General features: G+C 40.8%; 1 protein-coding gene across 4 annotated transcripts; it reads right to left on the bottom strand.

The window, feature by feature from the left end:
- Positions 1 to 2614: 2614 nt before the first annotated feature.
- Positions 2615 to 22096, bottom strand: Znf202 (zinc finger protein 202). Of its 4 annotated transcripts, XM_076843668.1 has the most exons (7): positions 21992 to 22096; positions 9093 to 9583; positions 8220 to 8430; positions 7508 to 7596; positions 6461 to 6590; positions 5786 to 5905; positions 2615 to 5240 (listed from the first exon to the last, which is right to left on the bottom strand). In XM_076843668.1, the coding sequence occupies exons 2-7, from the start codon at positions 9492 to 9494 to the stop codon at positions 4246 to 4248; spliced, it is 1947 nt and encodes a 648-aa protein (XP_076699783.1). In that variant the 5' UTR covers positions 9495 to 9583; positions 21992 to 22096; the 3' UTR covers positions 2615 to 4245. The 4 variants fall into 4 exon arrangements, with proteins under 4 accessions (XP_076699783.1, XP_076699784.1, XP_076699786.1 ...); XM_076843669.1 differs by lacking the exon at positions 21992 to 22096 and having other exon boundaries at positions 9097 to 9441; XM_076843671.1 differs by lacking the exon at positions 5786 to 5905 and having other exon boundaries at positions 5162 to 5240.
- Positions 22097 to 23976: the final 1880 nt, after the last annotated feature.

Raw genomic sequence — 23976 nt, 5'->3', positions numbered from 1 at the left:
TTTGGAAATCTACCAATATATGAATGCATAAATCCAATAAATGCTCACTCCTATAATCAAAATTTGTGTTTGGTTTGATACAACAGTATCTCACTGACACAAACAACAATATACTGCCTTTACTCCCTTTTTCTTCCTCCTCTTGGCCTTATGCATCCCTTCTCCTCCTCCAAGAAGGATGCTACTGTGAAATAGTGGAGTCAGAAAATCCTAATTTTAAACTCATTCCATGAATGATTAGGTTTGAATAAATTCTCTTCTTTAAGCCTCAGTTTAAAGAAGAGAACTTATTCAAACCTATGAAAAAACAATTATAACACATATTTTGAAGACAAAGCAAGGTACATTGAGCACTCAGTGTACAAATCATCAAGCTATATTCAAGAAATGAGTGGTAACTGGCTAAAGGGGTTCTCATACCAAGAAAAAAGCAGGTGTTTCCTTGTTCTTTCTGTACTCTTACCACAATAAATTCCATTCCTTTCCCCCAGATTTTCTCTTCTTTGGTCCAGGTAGTTATTCTCTCATGTGATCTTCTCTCTGCCCCTAGTGGAGAGATCTTTTTCCTTTTGTAGCACATTCAATCTCCAAGAACGATTATTTTAAAATGTGCTTATATGTTTACTCTTTCTGTGTGTGTATGCTTATGATATTAACTTGGTCTTAAATTGTAGTATCTGATCCACTTAATGTAATTATTTGTATATTTGGGTTTTTAGCTATCATCTATTATCTATATAACAAACCTGTTTTATATTCCCTTTATCTTCATTTGCATTATTACTATTATTTTTAATTTGGGAGATTGAACTCAGGAACACTTTACTATTGAGCTACATCCCCAAATTCTTTTTGAAAATTTGAGACAGAGTGTAGTTGCCCAAGCTGGCCTTGACTTGATTCTCCTGACTCAGCCTCCTGAATTGCTGGGATTAAAGATGTGTACCACTTAGCCTGGCCATTTGCATTAATGTTTGAGTACTTCATTATTTTCCTTCTATTAACATACCAGTTATATATTTTTCCTTTTACTATTATTCTAGTACTTTAGAGATAACTCATATCCTTTATTTCTTTGTAAAGAGTACTTCACCACTTTTTCCATAGTGCCTGAGCTTTAGATTTTAACTCCATCTACCCTGTCCATCTTGTTCTTGAGGTCTTGTATTTTTACAAGATGTGATTTTTGCTTCAAACAATCAATATTGATATCTAGGTCAACATATCTACCCTTTTGTTCTATTACATCATCATGGAACCCCATACCTTTCATTTGGATTACTGTCCTTCCAGGAACCTGGCCAATCAAAATACTATTTAAAATTTTCTTCTAATAAATATTATCTAACTCCCTTGTGCATCAGGGTTATCTAGAGGTTGCTGTCCTGATCAGAGAACTTTGGAACAAATGGCTTCTACCAACTTAGGGTTCACTGGGGCATTTTATTGGCCCCTATTCTGCTGCTCAGTAGAAACAATGTGTCTTTTATTAGATCTATCACTTGAGTTAGGCTTTGGAAAAGGCAGTACATTCCCCCCCCCCCCCCCCAGTGGGCTTTGGTTTGAATACTCTTGATGCTAATCCCATCTGCAAAATTCTCAGTAAAGTTCATCTGAATTCACCAGACTCTACTTTGGAGTATAAAATTAAAAAAAAAAAAAAACATTTTATTTTCATCTCTTAACATTTCTCTTTGTACTCTGTGGATGAGGTTGAATGATTTTTGGTTACTCTTAAAATTACTTTATAATGTACGATTTCCTTAGAACTCTTAATTTTGTACCTTTATTAGTACATCATTTCCTCCATTCCAATTGACCCAGATATTCTGTTGACTAATTTATTGGGATACTTTATAGCTTCCTCCAAATAATATAACTACTGCCTTAAAAATGTTTATTGGGTGTGGTATTCGAAGATATTAGGATTCCACCATTAACCAAGTTCTAGGGGGTTCTGGCCTCACCTCCCTTTTCCTTCCTTCTAGGTTCCTTCACTGCCCCTGCTGCTGCAAACTGGTGTTTTGTGTTCCAATTTGGGACATAGCACACTCTTCCAGGAACCACAGAAAATACAGTAATTTACAAAAGGGATCAGAGGTTCAGTAATAGAAGTATTCATGTTCCAACAAATTGGACCAATTTCTCAAATTTTTCCTTATGCATACTCTTGTAAAGTCTCTTGACTTTCATTTACTTAATTGCACAGATAAAACAGAAGAAAAGTCAAATTTTTTTCTGTCACCTTCAATATCTCATCAACTTCCATAAGTGGTAGGAGAAATTACCTTCTGAGGCTGACATTTCTCCCAAGACAAACTGTGCTCAGACCTTAGATGGGTGGATGAGAAATGCCTGCATATTAGATTCTCTTCTGCAAACTTCAGACTCTAATCTTATCCTGTTTATGCTCCATCTTAATCTTTTGTTTATGTTCCACCTGTAGCTCTGCTAACTATTCAAAGCCTTCACTATCAACATGGAAAACTATGTTGTACTTCCAGATCTATTTATAAGTAGGAATGACCTCCAGAAGCCTCAGGACCCCAAAGTTCTGGAAAGAGAGTAGGCAAAAGAGAAGGTGCCAGAAACCAGGAAATTTGACTGCCAGTGTTATTTTATTTCATTTGTGCATATTTCTAGGACAATTGTAAAACTGGTATTAAAACCAAACCAGTCCAATATTATTAATGGCTAAAAAATTTCTTTGTTGGGCTGTTAAGGGCGGGTCCACTCAACCCACTGTATTCCTCTGGTCTATACCAGCATACAATGGATTGTGATAGAAGCAGAAGAAATCAGGCACAGAAGACTCTCTCCCCTCCATGCTTTAATCTCATACCCTGCGCACCATTTATGGAGGATGTCTCTCCAGTCTTTGACACTCCCAGGATCCGAGCAGGTGAGGTTCATAATTATTCGGCTCATCTCCATGGAGCTTTGAATAGATAGAGACCCTTGGACCACCAGGAGATATTACTATTTAGTTCTTAATTACATGAAAATAAAATCACATAAGGAAAAGCAAACACAGAAACATGAAAGCCATTTACTCCTAGTTAACTCCTCAGGGTCCTGGGTGCTGGGTTTCATAATTTCCCCTGACATTAGGAACTGAGGCAGGGATGATTGGGACTGTGTTGTTAGGAAAATATTACTGATGGTCTTGGCCTGCAGCAACATTTTTTTCCCTATTTTTCCATAGTTTAATCTTAGATCCTCTCTAATTTTCTTCATGTAAATGAAGTGACCCAGTCAATCATGGTTCTATAATTGTTATAAATGCCTTTGTAAATGGATACTGTTCAAATCCCCTCACAACCCAAGCAAAGTAGAGAGGGAAAGGGTGAGCCTCTACATATATGGGAACGTAAATGATTTCATTAAGATTTAATTATGCTTTTCTGAATCCCTCAGCACTACAGTGCTACATCTCACTTGCAGAAGTGCCAGGCATACAACCAAGAGATTAGACTGGTTGAAGAGTAGGAAGGCCAGAGGCATGAGCATTTAGACAGGGAACAAAAACAAAACAAATAACAATAACAACAAAAAAGACAAGGAAGAGACTTTTGACAAGACCTTCCTTTCTAATTTCTGGCACCAGTATCATTTTGACAATGGGGAAAGGAGCAGCTTGCCAAGATCCAAATGAAGCAGCCTTGAGGTTTCTGCCTTCTAACACTTCTCCCATTTCTCCCCAGCATCAAAGAAGGTACATGGTGAAGAAGTGAGTCAGACAGTGAAGGATCTGTAGTTATCCCGTGTGTGGCAAAACTAACAGGACAAAAATTGGTCTTGAGTTCAGTGCTGTGTGCTTTAAGATTTGAGCCCAGTAAGGACAGTACCCTTTAGGCTGGTCCCTTACCAAACTGAAGGGGTTGTCCTTGGCTATTTTAAACTTGAGGCTGGTAAGTAGTCTTGAGGATATGTAACAGTCTGTTTTCCAGAAAATGTAATAACCTCTTAAATCTTCTAACTCTCCTATTTCATACCCTTGAGATAGAGGCAGGAGCCTTCCAGTGGAAAAGCCTCAATTCAGGCTGTACTTTGGATAAAATATCTCCTCAAGATACAGAAGATTAAGTGGTTCTTCCTGGAACTTTTATTTGGTGGTGGGAAGAGGCTATTTATGGTCTGGGTGGGTTAGGAAGAGTTTAGAAAAGGTCCCCCCAGGCTGACCAGAGAGCTTCTCCCATCTCATCCTGGGTGAGGACTAAGTACAGATCTCACACGGGCACCAAGCTAGGAGGTCTTTTCTGAGTGGGTCCTCTGATGTCTGATTAAGTGATATCCTCTGCTGAAGCTTTTCCCACAGGTAGGACAGGTAAACGGTTTCTCTCCTGTGTGTGTTCGCTGATGCCTGACGAGGTGGTCCCTCCGACTGAAGCTTTTCCCACATTCGTTGCACCGACAGGGCCTCACTGAGGCATGTCCCCTCAGGTGCTTGGCAAATGCTGCACTATGGTTGAAGCAGCGCCCACACTCACTGCAGTGGTAGAGCTCCTCAGCTGCATGTGTCTTCCGGTGCGCTAGATACCGCCTGTGGTCACCGAAGTCCTCTCCACACTCCCCACACAAGTAGGGTTTGCCCCCTAGGTGGATTCTTTGGTGTGTTGTTAGCACAGATTTCTGGCTAAAGCTTTTGCCACAAATAGTACAGAAGAATGGCTTTTCTCCTGTATGTGTCCTCTGATGCCTGACAAGGTCTGAAGTCCAGCGGAAATGCTTTCCACAGTCATCACATCTGTAGGGTTTCTCTACTGGTGGAGTTCTCTCAGCCTGGATCAGAGATGCAGTCCCGTCTACATTTTTTCGGTTTAGGGGATATTTGTAAGAAGTGTTCATCTTGTGAACCTTTTGGTGCCTGGCAAGATGTGAGCTCCGTGTGTAACTTTTTCCACATTCCATACATTTATATGGTTTCTCTCCTGTGTGAGTTCTCAGGTGCCTAATAAGGTGGGAGTTACATGTGAAGTTTTTCCCACATACAGAACAGCGATGGTGCCTCCCTAACAGGGAGTGGACAGGAACGGTTTCCCGAGGATTCACCAAACTATTAGCTTGAGAAATATTTGTACCAAATCTTCTTTCATTAAGTCTACTTGGATAATCTTCAAAGACTATTTCCCAATCTGGTGTCTGATGAATTTCTGGATCTCCCAAAACAGACCTGTGCATATCCTCTAAACTCCGATCTTCTTGCTCAATACCCTCTTCCTCATCTTCACTCCTATCTCCTGTAGAAGAGATGAGAAGAAAAAGGAGACATTATAACTCTAACAATGCTTTCTACACAACGAGGGATATTTTTAAAAAGGGCTTTGGGAGGGCAAGACCATATTGAGAGAAACATGTTTCATATGTGTAGAGATCGGGAAAGAAGGAAATAATCAATCCAGTGAATGCCTGTCATGGCCAGGCACTTTCTTATATGTTATAACATCAAGAAGCCTTAGCATAGCCAAGTACTATTATCCTCATTTTATAAGTGTGGAGATTGGAATTAAGGGTTTAAGTGAATTGTACAGTAAATGGTATAGCTGCAACTCTAGGAGTTTAGTTGTTTTATTTTTCTTTCACCATTTTGTAACATCTATCCCTCAAACAAATGATGAGAGGGGCGAAGAAGAGGAAAATGACAGAAGAGTCTGGCTTTCAGAGGGAGATGGCAGTAATGGCTGACATGTCAAAAGAACCAATGACAGGGCCCTAGAGGAGAGAGAAGCACTGACTAGAGGAACTGCCCACTCAGGGTGGTAAGACCCCTTCTGTCATTCCTCACCTGTGTAGGTAAAACTCAGGATTTCTGGCTCTTCAGGTTCTTGAGGCTCATGGATATCTGGGACCTGAGGCTCTTCTTCTCTAACCTGGGAGATATCATCTAGTCTGGGGATTGGAAATGCTGCTCAAGAAAGGGAGAACAGGACATCACGACTGGTTCAACACTTCCTTGTGTTAAGAGCAGATCTTTTCTGGTTGGTAGGTTGTATAGTGAATACACAGCTCAGTTGGTCAAATCTTTGGTCTTTTTGGAGTACCTCTAACCAAGAATCGCCTATCTCTTGCCTTTCTTGGGCCTTCTGCCTGCAACTCAATAATTACACTGATGTAAAATTTATACCCTTTTCCCATATTAAGGAAAGCACATCATCTCCATCTCTTTTGCTTGTTTCTAAACTCATATGCTTACCACAAATATTTCTATACTAAAGCTATAACACTATAGCTTTATTTTATTGTTAGAGGTTTCCAGCCATTTTTTTTTAAAAACATTTTCTCTTTTCCCTTTAACTTGGAAGAATATCATCTTCTTCCACTAAGTAATCCATTTATTTCATTGGTGGGGTAAGCATAAGAAGTTCATTGCATATAATCTAAGGCCTAGGATCCCCCAAATTTCCAACAGGAAAAAGATCTCTGTACTTAGAATGCTCCAGAAAAACATGAAATTCCTTACACAGAGAGACCACAATTCCACAGTCTTCTTCCAGGACATATTCTCCATAGAATTCTTTCTGTGTTGGATCCAGATCACTCCATTGGTCCTGGGAGAAGCATATAGCCACATCCTTGAAGGTTACCAGGCCCTGAAACAACATGAGAATCCAATCAGAATTCTCACATACCTCTTTCCATAAAATGAGGATAAGGATACTACAGTATTTTGTTCTGGGATGAAAATTGTATGCATAGGCAGGATTCATCTAGGAGATGAAAGAAATTCTAATGGGTCATAAGGCTTCTTCTCAGGAAGCTGTGTCCCCTATTGGTGCCATTTCCCAACTTTTTAGTTTTGGGAACCACTGACCCTACTCCTGCCCCTCAAATCCCACTGCATTCCTTCAGGACTGGCTTATTTTCTTCTGCTGAAGGATATTGTTTAAAACCCAAGCTCTTAAAAGTCATCATTTAATTCCCTATTTGATGTTTAAATGCTACCTTCATTTCTATAAAAATTTACCTTCTCTAGGAAGCCTTCCTTAACCTACCCTATCTAATCTCTTATCAGGTTCACAGTCTGCAGCATAAAGAAGACATTTTTCCTCAGCTAGATTACAATCCAAAACCATGGATGAATTCTACTCTTTTTTTCTTTAGTCACATGGTTTCAGGCTCCTAACATGAGAAGCACAGTAGTAGAGACATTCTTACAGAAGACTAGCAAAGTTACTCCTAAAAACAAAAACTAAAACCCTTTAATTTAACAACTTCAAAACTAAACAGGAAAACAAACAATACTATGTAGGAGTGTCACAAGATAATCCCAAAATAGCACCCCCTTTTTAAAAAACCCTTCTAGTCAATGGCAAATAAAGCAGCCTGCAGATACAATGGAGACTATTAGAATCTATTTTCTTCCTCCTTCCATATACCTGCAGAATTGAGAACTTAAACTGCCAAGGGAGAGTGTAAGTTTGCATCCTACCTGATTGGTCTAGTATATGACTAACATCCAACAGGTATTGAAACAAGTTCTCTGTCGTGCAGAGGAAGTAGGGCACACCTGTGACAGAGCAGTAAGAAGGGCAACCATCTCTGGGTCTCCAGAATTCCTCTCTGCAGGAAGGTCTGAGTCCTGGTACACTGGAACCTCTATGAGGAAAACAAGGCAGAGATAAGCAACATGTAGGGTACCCCCCAAACTGGCAAAGAGCTGCACATATCCCATCATCTTTGGTTGTCAGGTAGCTTTAACTTCCTAGTTATCAAGAAACTGGCCTGAGAGGAGAAAAGGCATTCCAACACTACCTTTAAAACAATTAAGGGGGTGTGGTGACACAGGCCTACAATACCAGGGACTCAGGAGGCTGAGGCAGGAGATTTGCAAGTTTGAGCTCAGCCTTAGCAAATTAGTGAGGCTCTAAGAAACTTAGTGAGTTTAATTTAATGAGACCCTGTCTCACAATAAAAATTAAAAAGGGCTGGGAATGTAGCTCAGTGGTAAAGCACCCTTGGGTTCAATTCCCACTATTGCAAAACAAAAACAAAAACAAAAACAAAAACAACAACAAAAACCAGAATGCCAAGAGGGCAAACAAGAATATTGCTATTTAAACCTGGCCCCATTTTGGGGGAATTTTAGCTGGTTTCATCTCCTCTCAACATCCAGGATTTTGTGGTTTCTTTCCATTACAATCTACCCAGCCTCCTTGATGCAGAAGAAATTCCCCCTCCCTGCATTCTGCACAATCCTCCCTTCCTGCCAAGTTTCCCACCGCTCTCCTGCAGGGGTTGGAACTCCTCTTCATGGCGCAGGCTCCGCTCTTCTGGCATCCCCAGATCTGGGTTCCGGGTGGCTTCCTCATGGAATTGCTCAGGGCTTGAGGTCTGTGCCGCATCCTGCAGCTCACAAGATGACTCAGGGTCTGCCCCTAAGTGCACTGTCTCCTCTGACAGGACTTCCTGGCCATGAACATGGACAGTCACCTGGGAATAATTCCAACCTCCAGTCACCATGGAGTCAAGGGGAAATTCCTGGTTGTCACCAGGGCTATTAAAAGCTGCCTGGAGAAAAACTCTCAGAGGGGCCCAGACGAAGAGGCAAAACTCCAATTCCACTAGGATGTGAGAAGAGCTGAAGGTTACCTCACCAGGACAAGGTGGGGGACACTCAAGTACTACACCATTTTCTCACTTCCTTCAACCCTTGCTCCCAATACCCAGGGCTCTGATGTTCCCATCCTGCCTACCTTCACCTATCCCAAATGCAGCTGTCCTTGCTGTCTGCCTCCCCATATTACCATCTGGAAATGGGGTCTGAGACTGAGGGTCAAGAACCTTTGAGGAAGTTAAAAAAAAAAAAAAAATCCTCCTTCCCAGGAACCCCACGATTAACATCCAAAAAAAGAAAACCAAAACTATGACTCCTCAGATAATCCCTAGGCAGATGTTTCAAACTCAGAAGGTCACACTCACACACACACATACCCTTGCCCCATGGGGCTCATGGATCCAGGAGCAACCCAAAAGCAGAACTGATTAAATTTAAAGGATAACTTATGGGGGCCCTGTGAGCCCTCCCCGCAAATCCAGCCTTCCAGTAGACAGTCCCCCTCCACATCACACAGATCAGGACTCCCCCTCCTCACCCACCGCCTTGGTCTCCTGGGTTGTTTCTGCAAACCCTCCACCAGCGTCACTGCCTCCTCGCCACTTTCTGGCCGCTGGCCCCGCACCCAGCTCTGTAGTTCCCCAGGCAGGACGGTGAGGAATTGCTCTAGCACAAGCAGCTCTAGGATCTGCTCCTTTGTTCTCCTTTCTGGCCTCAGCCACTGATGACAAAGTTCTCGGAGTCTGATGAGAGCTTCTCGAGGGCTTGCAGCTTCTTGGTAGCGAAAACATCGGAAGTTCTGGTGAGAGGTTTCCAGCACAGGGTCATCCCTCTGTAAGACAGACTCTGGCCTGCAGATGGAATCATCCTCCAGTTTGACCATCAGAATTCCCTCTTCTTCCCAGAGATCCTGGTCCTCTAGTTCCAAGACTGTAGCCATTTCTGGCTCTGGGATGATCTCACACCATTTAGAGCTCACAGGAAAAATCCCTGTCTCAGCCTGGACACTTCAAGTTTCTCCCAAGGGACCTGGAGTAGAGACGTAAAGAACAGCTTAACTGAGATTATGCACTAGGATAACAGTTCTAACTTTAATTGTAATCCTTTTTTAATTGTAATACTTCTTCAAATAATAAATCCCCCTTTCTCCAACCTCCACCTCCACCATCATATGTTGCATTGAGATCTAGTTGGGATAGAAAAATCCATGACTGAAGGCATGGCCCTCCACCCTATTTCCTAGGTGAGGTTCCTTCTCTATAGGGAAACATTACATTTCTGTCATGACTACTACCAATTCTACCTCTTAATTTCTAAATCTGTTTCCTCCACTTCCTTCCTGCGGTTGCTTTAAATATGGCCCTCATCATCTCTTGCACAGACTATAGCCATGTAGTACTAACTCCCTGTAGTACTAAAATGGCTAGAGAAAGGGATTTCATAACCTGTTAATCAAGTGGTACTTCTGGGTGTGGTAGTGCATGCCTAAAATCCCAGCAACTCAGAAGGATGAGGCAGGAGGATTGCAAGTTCAAGGCCAGCCTTAGCAAGATCCTGTCTCAAAATAAAAAATAAAAGAGCTGAAGATGTAGCTCACTGGTAGAACACTTGGGGTTTAATCTTCAGTACCACACACACATACACACAAACCCAAACCCCAAACAAATTTGGTACTGATCACAGTATATTCATAGCATTTTATATGCACACAGATATTTACATGTGTTAGCATGTGTATTGTGAGAAAAAGACATGTCAATAGGACTGACAGAGATGGTGAAGGCTTTATGGAGGTGCATTCTGGGCTTATACACAATATTAATTTCTGTAACATGGGAATCCTCAGAGATCCAAGGAAGAGATTATATGGACAATACTGAGGAAAGTAATAGTGGTTGGCACACAGGCACTCTAAAAGACAGTATGTCTAATTGGATAACCCACAGACTTCCAAACTCAGGTGTTCAACACCAAATTTATTACTTACTCTAAAAAACAACCTTCTTTTTGACTTGGTTGATATCATCACTTGTTAAGGGGACACTCAATTCTATAATTCTTGGATTTAACTTTGAATTATTCCCCATTGCTTACAGTTCATTAAGCCCATTCTACCTCTTTAAATTCTTCCTCCTCTTCCTTCCTGCTGGCTGCTTTAGTTGGAGCCCCTCATCATTTCTCACCTGGACTCCTACTATAGCTTCCTAACTGGGATCCTTGTAGTAGTCAACTGGGAATAAAGTACAACAGAACTCTCTGCATGCATCATTCTTTTGGACATTGTGATTTGGGTAGTCTAGACAACTGTATCTTTAGAAATACTACTTGCTGTTCTAATGCGAACTCTGGCTGCAAACAGTGAGGAAGGTGTGTAAGATTAAGTGTGAGAATCCTAAGTCAGACTGCTTAGGTTTGAATCAAGGCTCTTAATGTTTACGAGATATGAGACTGCAGAGAGACTATGGGTAGATTTATTCTTACATTGATTTTGATTTCCTTATATATAGAATGGAGATAATAATGACAGCAATATAATAGTGTTCCTATGAGGATTAAATCTATTACTGTTTTAAGTGTTTAGAAGAGTGATGGCACTGCAGGGTTAACTACTATTTTTCTAAATTATAGTTCCAAGTACATATCTCAGTATTTAAAAACAGTACCTTCTTTTTTTTTTTTTTTTTTTGGTTCTGGAGATTGAACTCAGGACCACTCAACCACTGAGCCACATCCCCAGCCCTATTTTGTATTTTATTTAGAGACAGGGTCTAGATGAGTTGTTTAGGGCCTTGCTAAGTTGCCCAGGTTGGCTTTGAACTCTAGATTCTCCTGTCTCAGCCTCCTGAGCAAGTTAAGACTACAGGCGTGTGCCATTGTGCCCAACTAAAACCAGTATCATTTTAATGTTAGTAAAACCAATTCCAAATCCTGGTAATGGCAAGCAAAGCATTTCACATTCAGTTCCAATCTATGTTTTCTTTTTGCCATACTGGGGATTGAACGTAGGGGCACTCTACCACTGAGCTACATCCTAGTCCTTTTTGTTTTTCATTTGGAGACAGGCTCTTGCTAAGTTGCTGAGAGTGGGCTTGGACTTGCAATTCTCCTGCCTCAGTCTTCCAAGTCCTGGGGTTACAGGCATGCACTACTGTGCTAGGCCCCAATTTATTTTTCAAGCTGCATCTCCTACCCTATTTTCTGTACCGCTCAGCTGTTAATGGATGCACTGCTGATCTCCACCAACAGCCTGTCTTCTCAGGCCTCCCTGTCTTTTGAAGGCTGTTCCTTCTGCATGGAGTGCTCTCCATTCCCTCAATACTGCAAGGTGTGTTGCTATTCTTAACAGGTTCTCTCTTCATTCCTATGATTTAGTTTAGGTTCTCATCAATTCTCATTTGGATTACTGCAACTGTCTCCATATATGAGCCACCTGTTTCTAGAGTTGTGACCTTTAAGTTACCATTCATTGTATCACCAAAATAAATTTTCATGGTAAATCTGGTCACTACGTAAGATCCTTCTTTCCTGTCTTGGAAGTGAACAAACTTCTATGTATTATGTATCAGGTTGACTTTCATCTTGTTCCATCTGCTCTCTTTGCCAATCCTTACATGTATGTGCATATGTACCCAGAGTGCATGCAAAGTACACAGTGTCCCACTCTAGCTTTTGGACATGCTCCTCCTTCTGACTGTACCTTTGGTTAAATTTCATTTACATTTCAAGATGTAACTCAGACTTTGTATCTTCTTGAGCTATTTTCTTTGATCCCACTTTCCCTACCCTTGGTTAGACATTACCTAAGTACTTCCAGAGTAACCTGGGCACATTTTTACCACAGGGTATGTCATATTACATAGACATTGTTCATTTTTCTTGTGAAACTCCTTCAAGTCACTAATATCAATAAAAATACACAATGAATGTATTTAAAACAAGAAACCTTTACCCTGAGGTTTTCTTCCCCCACTTCTTTAATAGAAAAAAATAATTTTCTTTCATGTACGTCTACATTTTTTCCTTTCCTTTCTTTTTCTTACTAGTACTATTAATTCTAACTTCTAAAAAAATGTCTTACATATTCATCTATGTCTTCATCTCCATTGCCATTTCTCTGGTGGAGCCACTACAATATACAAGAATGCATTACCAGGACCTTTTAAAAACATTATCATATCCTCACCCCCGAATCAGCCCTGGCATATAACAAGCACTTATATTCTGAATGGATGATTTAGAACAAATTTCAGGACTGGTGTTCTTGGTCCTGTCCTCCTCCAGCCAAGAGTCCACAAGCAGTCTGAGGTATCCATTGTTTCTCAATCTTTCTGTGTTGTACAACAACCTCCTGAGTGACCTTTTAGTTATCCAGTGAGCTTTTATAGCTGTCTCACCTGCTGTTGAACTTCAAATTAGTTTATGGCCAATGACCATATTATTCATTTTTATTCTTCATCAAACCTTTTCATTTATGCTTTCACTTTTTTATTATCCTCCATCATTTACAACATATTTCCAGCCTATTTTAGATAGTTCCATAATTCCTAGATCTTCTTGAACTAATTAGGCTATCTCTCTACATCATGGTGGTTTATAGTTTTTAAATTTTATGCCTATCTTTTGTGAGACTATTTCTTTGGGAGTCCTGGGCCTTAAGTTGTAAAAGCAAGCCTTTTTAATGGAACTTCATTTGCTTTTACCCAAATGCTAACATTTCAATGATTTTGGATGTTTCCATGTTAACTTCTCATAGTGTTTTTGAATCACATTTTTAGGATATGTTTTGGTACTCCCTGCCCTTAAGTGAATTTTGTCCCACCCAAGGCTATGAAAAGCCCATCCCTTGTACTTTCTCTGTATAGTAGGCCGATTTTCAGTGAAGGGGTGACTCTTTGAGGTCCCAGGTTGGCAGGCTGCTCAATTCATAATCTCCACATGCCCCACTATTACCTCAAGTCATATCTTTGTTGTAGCACAAGTATGGAACCCCCAACCCTAGAAACCTTATCTTGGTTTGAAATATACTTGGGCCACGATAGAGTCAGCTTTTACTCCTCTAGATTTTACTTCTATTTCTGGAATCTATACATTTATTCTTTAGTTTTTGAGATGGAGAAAGGAGGAGACATGGACAGGTAGGCACAGGAGTTTTAATAATGGGTACACTACCTGTACTTGCAATATTATGCAAAGATCTGAGTGAACTTTCTCACACACAAAATCTGCCAGTGGACCCATGTTGTCTTTAAGATGACATTTTAAACTCTTTAAAAATTTGATACTCAGAGCCTCTTCATGACCTGGTCTCTGACTACCTCTTTTCTCCCATGACTGCCTCTCCCATTGAATGTCACTGCTCAAATTATGGTTCTATGTCCCCCTTTTCTAGTTCCTCACTGGGCTTTTCTGATGTTGCTTATTGTCTGAAATACTCTTTTTGTTTCCTTCTCTAGCTTAACTTTATTGATCCTTCAGATCTCACAGTTCCCAGAATGTCTTCCCTGGTCCTTTAGATTATGCAGCCATAGGAATATGTGCCCGCCCCCCACAGCACATCATCTGTTGGGAGAAATTGTTCCTCTAGCTATTACTGTTGGATTCACTGGACTGTAAGCTCTGAGGACAGGGATATGCTGTGCTCTGCTGATACTCAGAAGTGGTACTTACTTTGTACCTGATGAATGCAGAGAACACTTATTTTTTCTAAGTTTGTCTCTGGAAGGACAGGTACCGTATCATATAAATCCTTATTTGTTGATTTGTCCAGCAAACTGTTCTGGACAAATTAACATAAGGAGAGATTTATTGTTTTGCACTGTGAATACAAGATAACATTCTTAGTGGTTCCCCAAGTGATGGAACCATTTCATCATAAAAAATTTTCAGATCACCCTGAGAATAGTTCAAATATAAGTTACACAAACTGGACATGTGAAAAAAATCATTTTCCTTTGAGGATTTGAATCAACTTTAATAAGTATAAAATTAGACATTAAGTAATGCAACTACATACTGATTACTTATCCAGACAAAGCTTTCCAACACCTCTCCCTACCCCCACCCCACCCCACCCCATTCCCATCTCTGCACAATGGGGAGAGAAGACAGAATTGATATATAGGGTCTTCTGGCTTAACAAAAGGATCTCCATTAAGATTAAAGTCTCCATTATGATAAAAAAGGCAGTCATTGCTCTTATGCAGTACTAAGTACAAGAAATTCCATACTAAGGATGCTACAATGTATGTTCTGATAGAAAGGTTCCTCCTCAAACAGCTTTGCTCTCTAGGAAAACAACAACAACAAAAACAAAAACAAAAACAACATAAAACCTGCAGAGGTTTTAAAATTTCCTTTGGAAATCACAAGTTGAGGTTTCTGTTGCTTGCTTTGCTTTCACTTTTGTTGCCTAAAAAGATGAAGGAAAACAGATCAGCAACAGTGGGAATGAAAGGTGTGAGGAATCCTGGGGTAGGACAAGAGATGGGAAAGAACAGGAGGCGTGGTGGTGTGCAGAGCACCAGGATAGGTACCCAAGAAGGTACCTTCCAGCCAGATCCCCAAATTACTGAGGCTACTCTAAGGGTTTTGCAAGCTAACAATATACACAAGAGACTCTTCTGTAGATAACCACTCTCTTGACTCAGCGAATTATTTGAGATCTGTGAGAGCTTTATGAACTACAATATGCTGTGAAAATGTCAAGTAGTAACAACTGAGTCAGAACACAGAAGCTGTGTTTTTATTCTACAATTCATCAAGTAACCCACAGAAATTCTTCAGCATAGAATCTGGCATAGGGTAGGTGCTCAATATATTTTATTCTTTTTCCTTCAAGCTCTTTTAAATCCTTTTGATAAGAATGCAAAATTTAAATGATAAACAAGTGAACGATCATTTATTTCTTAAGTACAAGGCATAAAAGCCTGACCTTGAGATTTGTTACTCTTCTTACTGCAAAATTTAAATGATAAACAAGTGAACGATCATTTATTTCTTAAGTACAAGGCATAAAAGCCTGGCCTTGAGATTTGTTACTCTTCTTACTCTACTGCCTTTCTTCAGTGTCTGTCCTTGGAATGGTTCCACTAAAAACTGGACGTCAGAATATTACAGAAAAAGTGTGATGCCAGGTCAGGAAAAGTAAAAGATCTGGTCCCCAAAGATTTTAAAAACAACATCTGCAGACACATTAAAATCCTGGGCAGGCCCCATGACCTGGTCTCTTTAGTGTGTTCCTGGAATGCACCAGACACATTTGGGGAAGACCCTGGGGGAAGACAAGACTTTTTCTCTATTCTCCACTCAGCCCCTCTCCTTATCTGAAGGTGCCATATGCCAGTGAATATTCTAAGTCAATTCTCTAAATGGGCACAGAAAACCACAGGCAAAGAAAGAATGTTCAATTCTCTACTATACAATACTACTAGCAGGGAGTGATTTTTCTGACACTAAATGACAAAAGATTTTTCCTACCTATGGGAAAGATGGTACCCTGCATATTTATTGGCAAATAATTACTCTTCAGAAGAAAAGAGATGGTTAGATTTGAATTATTATATTTAATAGATACTGATAACCCTAATGTAGGCCCATAATCTGGAAATCTGAATATTATTGCTTGCTAAGACTTTTCAACAGCTCCCCTCACTGCTTCAGAATAGAAAAACACTAACAAAAACTGTTAACTGCTCTCCTCTAATGTCACTGTTCTATAAAATTAACAGAATAAAATATGATCCCTCTATTGGAAAAATTCTTTTATTCTTATTTTAATTATCCTATATCCAGATTTTGCATGTAATGGTTAAGGACTTTGGAGTCCTAGGTTTGAATTCCTACCCTTGCTTTATTAGCCATGTGACACTTGGCACAGTTATTTTAAAGAGTAAATGAAGTAACCCACAGAAATTCTTTAGCATAGAATCTGGCATAGGGTAGGTGCTCCATATATTTTATTCTTTTTCCCTCAAGCTCTTTTAAATCCTTTTCATAAGAAGGTAAAATTTAAATAATAAACAAGTGAATAATCCTTTATTTCTTGATTACTAAAAAAATTAGAATGCACAGGGAAAATCTTGATTTACTGTCATAGCATAAATAAAGTATTAAACCAAAGAAAAAACAAACCAGTCCTTGCTTTGAAGGTCCTATAATCTAAGATTAAATCAAAGCCTTTGAACAGATGTGATGGAACCTTAAAAATAGGTACCCCTCCTGAAAAACAGTGTCAGCAATTCTTCTACTTCTATTTACCAACATCAAAGTCTCCTCTCCTTCCTATAAGTGGTAGGAAGCAATCTGAGGCAAATTCAATGAATATACCCAAGAAGTCCTATGAAAACTTGACTGGGAAGGCAAAAGGAATGAAAAGAAACAGATTACCTGACTTTGGGCCTTCTAATGTATCATGCTGAACCATCAGACCACGTGGAAAAATTACTAATATTATTGTGGTGCTAAAGTTTGAACTGAGGATCTTGTATTGCTAGTAAGCACTCTACCATTGAGTTACACCCCCAGCCCCACAAAACCCTATATTGCATTAAAATATTTTTGCCAGTCAGGTGTGGTGGTGCATGCCTGTAATCCCAGCAACTCAGGAGGCTGAGGCAAGAAAATCACAAGTTTGAGGTGAGCTTCAGCAACTTGGAGACCCTATCTCAAAATAAAAAATCAAAAGGGCTGGGGATACAGCTCAGTGCTAAGTGTACTGGGTTCAATTCTCCATTCCAAAATAATAAATCAATATAAATATATATATATATATACACACATTTATTTGTCACTGAATTTTTTTCCTTCATAAAAGTAATATTTGAGTAGCAAGGGAATGAATGGCTCAAAGCTTATTACAATAGGTTTTAAGAAACAGAATAAGGTGTAGAGAAGGGGAAGACAGGACAGGACAAAAAAGAGGGTGGTACAGGAAGGAGAGTGTGGGAAGATACAAATGTCTTCTAACCCGAAATCCTGGAGATCTGTGGTCAGCAGTAAAGTTTTAAGGTAGGTATAAAATGTCATTGAGGGTAAAGGTAAACAAGAAAATGTAAGATAAAAATTTTAACAATTCAGTGTATTTCTATTAAAATGTTTCTCTATGGTTGTATACTCAGGCCTATGAAGCAATATTAAGACAGTTTTTGCCAGGTACATAGTGCATGCTATTCTATAATTCCAGGTACCTGGAAGGCGGAGGCAGGAGGATCTCAAGTTCCAGACCAGTCTGGGCAACTTAGAAAGACCCTGACTCAAGATAAAATTGATAAAAATTTTATCAATTCTCAGTTATCCACCCCGACTACAACAAAGACAGTAGTCAGTTCTGCCTACTAAGGTAGAGGACTTGCATTTTACCTCCTGTTCAACTTTGTAAAGATCTTAGTCAAGTCACATCAACTCATTTGGAAGATACGGATGATTCTCTACCTAAAGGCAGAGAACTGGATTGGCCTTTGAGAAACTGTCCAGATTTTTGATGATTATAAGAAGGGGCTTTGAGAGGAACAAGGACATGTGGCTTATTCATTGAGTTATATAATAATATAACACATCTATGTATTTATTCAATAGTTGAGAAGTACTAGAACCAAACACAGATTGAACCCAGGGATGCTTAAACCTGATCTATATCCCCAGGGCTTTTTACTTTATATTTTGAGACAGGCTCTCACTAAGTTTTTTTAGGGCCTTGCTAAATTGCTGAAGTGGGCTTTGAACTCGTGATCCTCTTGCCTCAGCCCCTCAAGTGGCTGAGATTACAGTCGTGTGCCACCATGCCTGGTAAAGCTAGACTTTTTAACCTTAAGAGATGTTAACCCAGAAGCAGTTACTAAGCTAAATAAAGCAGTCAATCTTTTTTCTTTTTTGGTGATACTAGGGATTTAACCCAGGGCCGTATACATACTAGTCAAATGTTCTACCAATTAACTATATTCCCAGCAATTTTTTTAACAAAGACTTACTTTGAGACAGGGTCTCACTAAGTTGAAGAAGTTCTGAACCTCCTTTTTCAGCCTCTGGAGTAGCTGGGATTACAAGTGTGCACCACCATCCCCAGCTTGAGGTCAATCATGAAGCCTCAGATAAAAGAAGGGACATCAAGCCTAACACCCACCCTGATGAGGGCAGCAGCTCTTATTTGGCTGCCAGAGCTAAACTAGATGTATTCAATTCCTGCAACAAACATGGTCAATATCAACTACTTTTAGAGGAAACATTTAATGGGAATAATAGGATAACATATCACAAATAGAGTCTGATCTGAGGTGTTGATATGGATAACTGAGAACAAGTCAATTCAAAAGTTATTTACTATTTTTGCCTTTGCAATTACCACATCTGGCCAGGACACCCCCTGCTGCATCCAGGTGACTTCCTTCTGGCTTTCTGATACATAGAGGAGACATATAGAATGGTAGCAGTGCCCGATGAACTGGAGAAATCGGAAGAACCAGGTTTTCCTGCCAACTAAGTCATGACCCAAGGAGACAGAAGTTATTTTTAGTGTGGACACAGATTACTGTGTTTTACTCTGTGAGCCTGACTCTAAGAGCAAGGATGTATTCCCAGTGCCTACCATTGTATCAATATTCTGTAGAAAAGGAGCCCAATAAATAAATTCAGAAAAAGCTGAATTTAAGTAAGCTTTTTCTATTTATTTTCCACTAACCTGGATATAGAAGCAATGAAAATTCAGAAATTCGGGTGCCAGGGCTTCTTGGTAAAAAAAGTTCACAGGAAGAGTTGTGGGAATCTGACATTAGCATTTATTCCAATTTCAGGTGGCATATCAGTCAAGTCTATCCTGCTTTACTTGGTGGTAAAATATTAGTAGAGGCAAACTTTGTGAAAGGGAAGAGAGTAGGGGATAGAGTTCATTCAGTTCACAAACATCTACTGAGCCTCAGTTGGCTGTGTGTCCCACACTATTTCATGTAAAAAAAGAACAGGCTCTGAGCTTGAGGAATTTAGGGGTAATTAAGAAATGGCAGGGACTTTAGCAATACTGAAACTCACAGCAAAAACCTAGAATATGGGTGTTAATATATATATGATCAATATAGGAATCTCCTTTCAAGAGAACTATGAAAGTTATGAAAAAAATCAATATTTCATCTTAAATTTGGCATAAAGATAATGTAGTATTCATTTTTTTTAAGTACACTTCATTTTACAAACGAGTCCAGGCCCATGGTACAGTGGCACGGTCTGTAATCCCAGTGACTCTGGAGGCGACAGCAACTGCACTGAGGCCAGTCTGGGCAACTACATCCTGTCTCAAAACAAAAAGATAGGATGTAGCCTGGTGCTATGGTACCCCCTGGGTTCAATCTCCAGTACTGAAAGAAAAAGAAAAAGAACCCATATACAAGTGGTGAAATTCCCCACAAAATACCAGACTACTATTAGCTTCCAGCACAGAAGTACTAAAAAAGTCTTCTGGACCTCAAATCTCAGCAACATTTATATCACAAAGTTTTGTCAAAGGTAGTGGTTCTCAAAGTGATGAATCCACACCAATGCCATACTACTTGAGACCCTGTTAGAAATGCAAATCTCACACACCAGCACAGACCTACTATCAGAAACTCAGTGGGTGGGCCTCAGTAATCTGTTTTTAAGAAGCCTTTCAGATGCTTTAAATTAATAAGATAAATTTGAGGCAAAAGAAATAAATCAGAAGCCAGGCATGGTGGTGCACACCTGTAATCCCAGTGGCTTAGGAGGCTGAGATAAGAGGATCACAAGTTCAAAGGCAGCCTCAGCAAAAGCGAGGTGCTAAGTAACTCAGTGAGACCCTGTCTCTAAATAAAATACAAAATAGAACTGGGGATGTGGCTCAGTGGTTGAGTGCCCCTGAGTTCAATCCATGGCAATCCCTCTCCCCTCCAAAAAAAGTAAATTGGAGGTACATGCAGAATGGATCCAACTTTTCCAGTGTTGGCCAAATTAAAGGAGGGTTTGCTGGTAAGAAGACAGCCAAAACAGGAAGTGTAGAGGTGTTTCATGTTTTATGTCTATGTCAAATTAACTGGGAAGATAAAACCATTATAAGCCTACAACTTACCTCTTCAGTATAGTTTGTAATGTGTAAGAATCCCTCACATCATAGTAAACCTTGCCTTACCCTTGAAATAACTGTCTACTGCAAGATAGTATATATACAGAGTGCAAAATGGGGATAGCTGGAGGAGAAAGGGAGAAAACATTATGAATCCTAGGTGTCTGGTCCTAGGAGAAAACATTCCTACCCTCCCTCCAATCCTGCTTACTAACTTATGGTAGACAGTGATAGCAGAAAGCTAACCAAGACAAATGGTGACAAAACCTAAATGCTTTGCTGTCTCACACTTATCTTACCAACAAACCTCCCACACCTATCCCACCACCTTTCTAAAGGAGCTTTCTGGATCTAGGCCAATGCAGTAGCTTGCAAGAGAAGTTGGAAGAAGAGAGACTCCACTAGCATTCCATGTGGCTTCTGAATGTAGCTGTTCTGGAGAAAAACCAGCAGCTCTAAGTCTACCCTCTAAGCAAAAGCCTTGATGTGGCACTGCTACCCTGGACCAAGGTGGTTCAAGCAGGACTAAGCCTAAGAGCTTCCTTTTGGGGAGGCCAGCACAAAGTCCAAGCCAGGGTTATCAAAGTGCCTAAGAGATAAGTACATTCAATGCTGAGCTGAGTAGAGAGGGATTGGGGATGATCCCTTTCTGAGAAAACAGCATACAAATTAAAGTTTAAAATTACTACTGCAATAGGTAACTGGTGTTGAGAAGAGATACCCAAATTGGCTGTTAAGGGCAGGAGGACAGAACCTACAAGCGGAGACAGCCACTAGCCTGAAGGGAAGCTCAGGGTCTGTGACAGCGGCAGCTGAAAAACCACAGATCAGATGGGCTCTAAAGCGCAGAATGATCACAGGTGATAAGATCACGGGCGAGCGTATCTGCATGTATTGGAGGAGGGGTTGGTGGAAGGAGATGGGGCTCTCTTGGGCAGGATGCCCTGCGGAAAGAGGATTCTTGAGCAATCTGAGAGGCGGGGTAAGAAAAAGCAGCGGAAAATCTAGGGGCCCAGACCACTCCTCCCTCGGTTCCGGTGGGGAGGGAGGGCAGTTGGCGTGGAAGCAAGAGGAGGGGCCGAATGCATTTCTGAAGGCCCCAGGAGGCAGAGGGCGGTGGCTGGAAAGAGAAAGAAACCTGGAGCGCCATCCACGTCTCCGAAGGTCCTGGCTTTGGCCTCAAGGAGACACTGAGGATACAACGCGTCCACCCCGCCTGGACAACGCCGCCACCTGGTCCCCAGGACAGAGCGATTTCCCCAGGCTCTGGGGGGCGGGGTCTTCGGTCCCACCCCTCTTCCCGGCCCGGCCCTGTCCAGCCCCGCTCTGCCCTACGCGGCGCGGCGCGGCTGGGCCCAGCCCCCAGCACTCACGGCTCCGGCAGCTCCAGCGGCTCCTCCCCTGCCCCGGCTTCTCCTCCACCCACTCCCGGCCGTAGCAGCGGCGCCGGATCCGAGCCGCGCGGAACCCAGCGGGTCGGAACACGTGGGGCCTTTGCGCCCGGAACCGGAAGAGGCTCTTCGCCCCGCCTCCTGGCCGCGCTGGAGCCTTTCTAGGCGGTGGGAGGTTTGGTCCTCTCTGTGTTCCCGGTCTGGATTGGACCTGGGTACTCTCCTAAGTACACTAGTGGGAAAAAGTTTTTCCTGGATCTTGGCTTTCGTGCCCCCGCCCCTCTGAAGCGAATAAATTAACACTCGGGACCTTCTTTTCGTATGCATACCTTCTGCAGGTTTTTCTCTTTCTTTTTTTGTCTTTTATGCTTGTTTTTGGTCTGGGTGCTTATACTTCTATGTGTTTGTATTGATGTGTTTATATTTTCTTTACATTCTCCTTTGAAGCCTGGCAGAAAAGACAGCAGCTTTGGGTTTGAATACTGGCTCTTGCATTCATCATCAGCTGCAGGGCCTCAGACAAATGTCTCTACCTTTCTGAAATTTAGAGTTCGTCTTGTAAAATGAGCATCATGATACTGTACCTCTGAGGAGTAAGTAAGTTTTAGAGGAACTGTTGGGAACATAGTGGATGCTCAGAATAGTTATTGTTTTCTCTTTTCCTGTGAGTGTTTGTCTGTTTCCCTGATTCCACTTGTTCAGTTTTGTCTGGGTTGGTGACATTTCTGCCTATACCTGCCATTCTGTCTTTGCTTCTTATCTGTCTTGCATTATAAATCACTTCTCCTGGTGTCATGTGTGTCATGTCAAAGGCCTTCTCTTTCCAACTGTGTCTTACACAGTTCATTTTCGTGGGACGCATTGCTGAAATCTGTATCATTTTGAACCAAACACATTCATCATTTTTGGTGGAGGGAGAGTGTATTAGGGTTCTCTGAGAAGCAACTAATAGGATATATAGGTATATAAAAGGAGATTTATTATAGGAATTGATGCATGTAATCATTGGGCTCTTAAATCGTACCATCTCTGTAAACTAGAAAACGGGACACTGGTGGTGTGATTCAGCTCCAGTTTGAAGGCCTGAGAACAGGGATGGGGTGTGAGGCAAGGTACCGATGAAAGTCCAAGAATATAAAGGTGAAACACTCTGATGTCTGAGGGCAGGAGTAGATGGGTGACCCAGCTCAAGGAGAGACTGAGTAAGCTGAATGCAATAACACACACCCAGCTACTCAGGCTATATAGCCACAGAAGATTTGAGGTTTGAGTCCAGTCTCCACAGCTTTGTAAGACCTGTCTCAAAATAAAATTTGAAAACAAGGCTGGGGATGAAGCTCAGTGGTAGAATGCCCTTGAGTTCAATCCCCAGTATAAGAAACAAAACAAACAACAGACAAACACAAACAAAACAAAACGGAAACAGGAAACAAGGAAGAGCAGAAAAGGAGGAGGAAGAGAAGTGAATTTGTTCTTTCTCAGCTCTTTTGTTCTATTTGTGCCCTCGATGGATTGGACAAGGGCCATCTGTGTTGGTGAGATGGATTTCTTTACTCAGTCTATTGATTCAAGTTCTAATCTCTTTCAGAAACACCCCCATCAGACACACTTACAAATAATGTTTTACCAGTTATATGGGCATCTCTTAGCCTGGTTAAATTGATTTATAAAGTTAGCCAGCACAGAAAGTAATATGCAATTTATGAAAGCCTACTGTGTGCTAGATGTTTTCTATATATATCTTATGTAATATTTTAAAATATTAATGTTAAGTGTATAAAAATACATAGATATGTTCTTTTTAAAAACATGTTAGTTTTAAAGGAAAATAATTCAGTCAGGCATGGTGGCATACACTTGTAATCCCAGCTACTCAGGAGCCTGAGGCAAGAGGATCACAAGTTCAAGGCTAGGCTTGGCAATTTTGCAAGGCCCTGTTATAAAATAAAAATTTAAAAGGACTGGTA

The sequence above is a fragment of the Callospermophilus lateralis genome, chromosome 2 (assembly GCF_048772815.1).
Source record: "Callospermophilus lateralis isolate mCalLat2 chromosome 2, mCalLat2.hap1, whole genome shotgun sequence".
Taxonomy (NCBI): Eukaryota; Metazoa; Chordata; class Mammalia; order Rodentia; family Sciuridae; genus Callospermophilus; species Callospermophilus lateralis.
Note: the sequence above shows the minus strand (reverse complement) of the source record. Positions and strands in the feature narration are given on the sequence as shown.

Bases quoted from the DNA above. Each gene is read 5' to 3' on its own strand.
- Znf202 (XM_076843668.1), bottom strand. From the start codon at position 9,494: ATGGCTACAGTCTTGGAACTAGAGGACCAGGATCTCTGGGAAGAAGAG. The intron at 8,431-9,092 runs GTGAGGAGGGGG...AATTATTCCCAG, and splicing joins CCAGGAGACCAAGGCGGTGG to GTGACTGTCCATGTTCATGG. The intron at 6,591-7,507 runs GTGTGCCCTACT...ATGTTGTTTCAG, and splicing joins TTCTTACTGCTCTGTCACAG to GGCCTGGTAACCTTCAAGGA.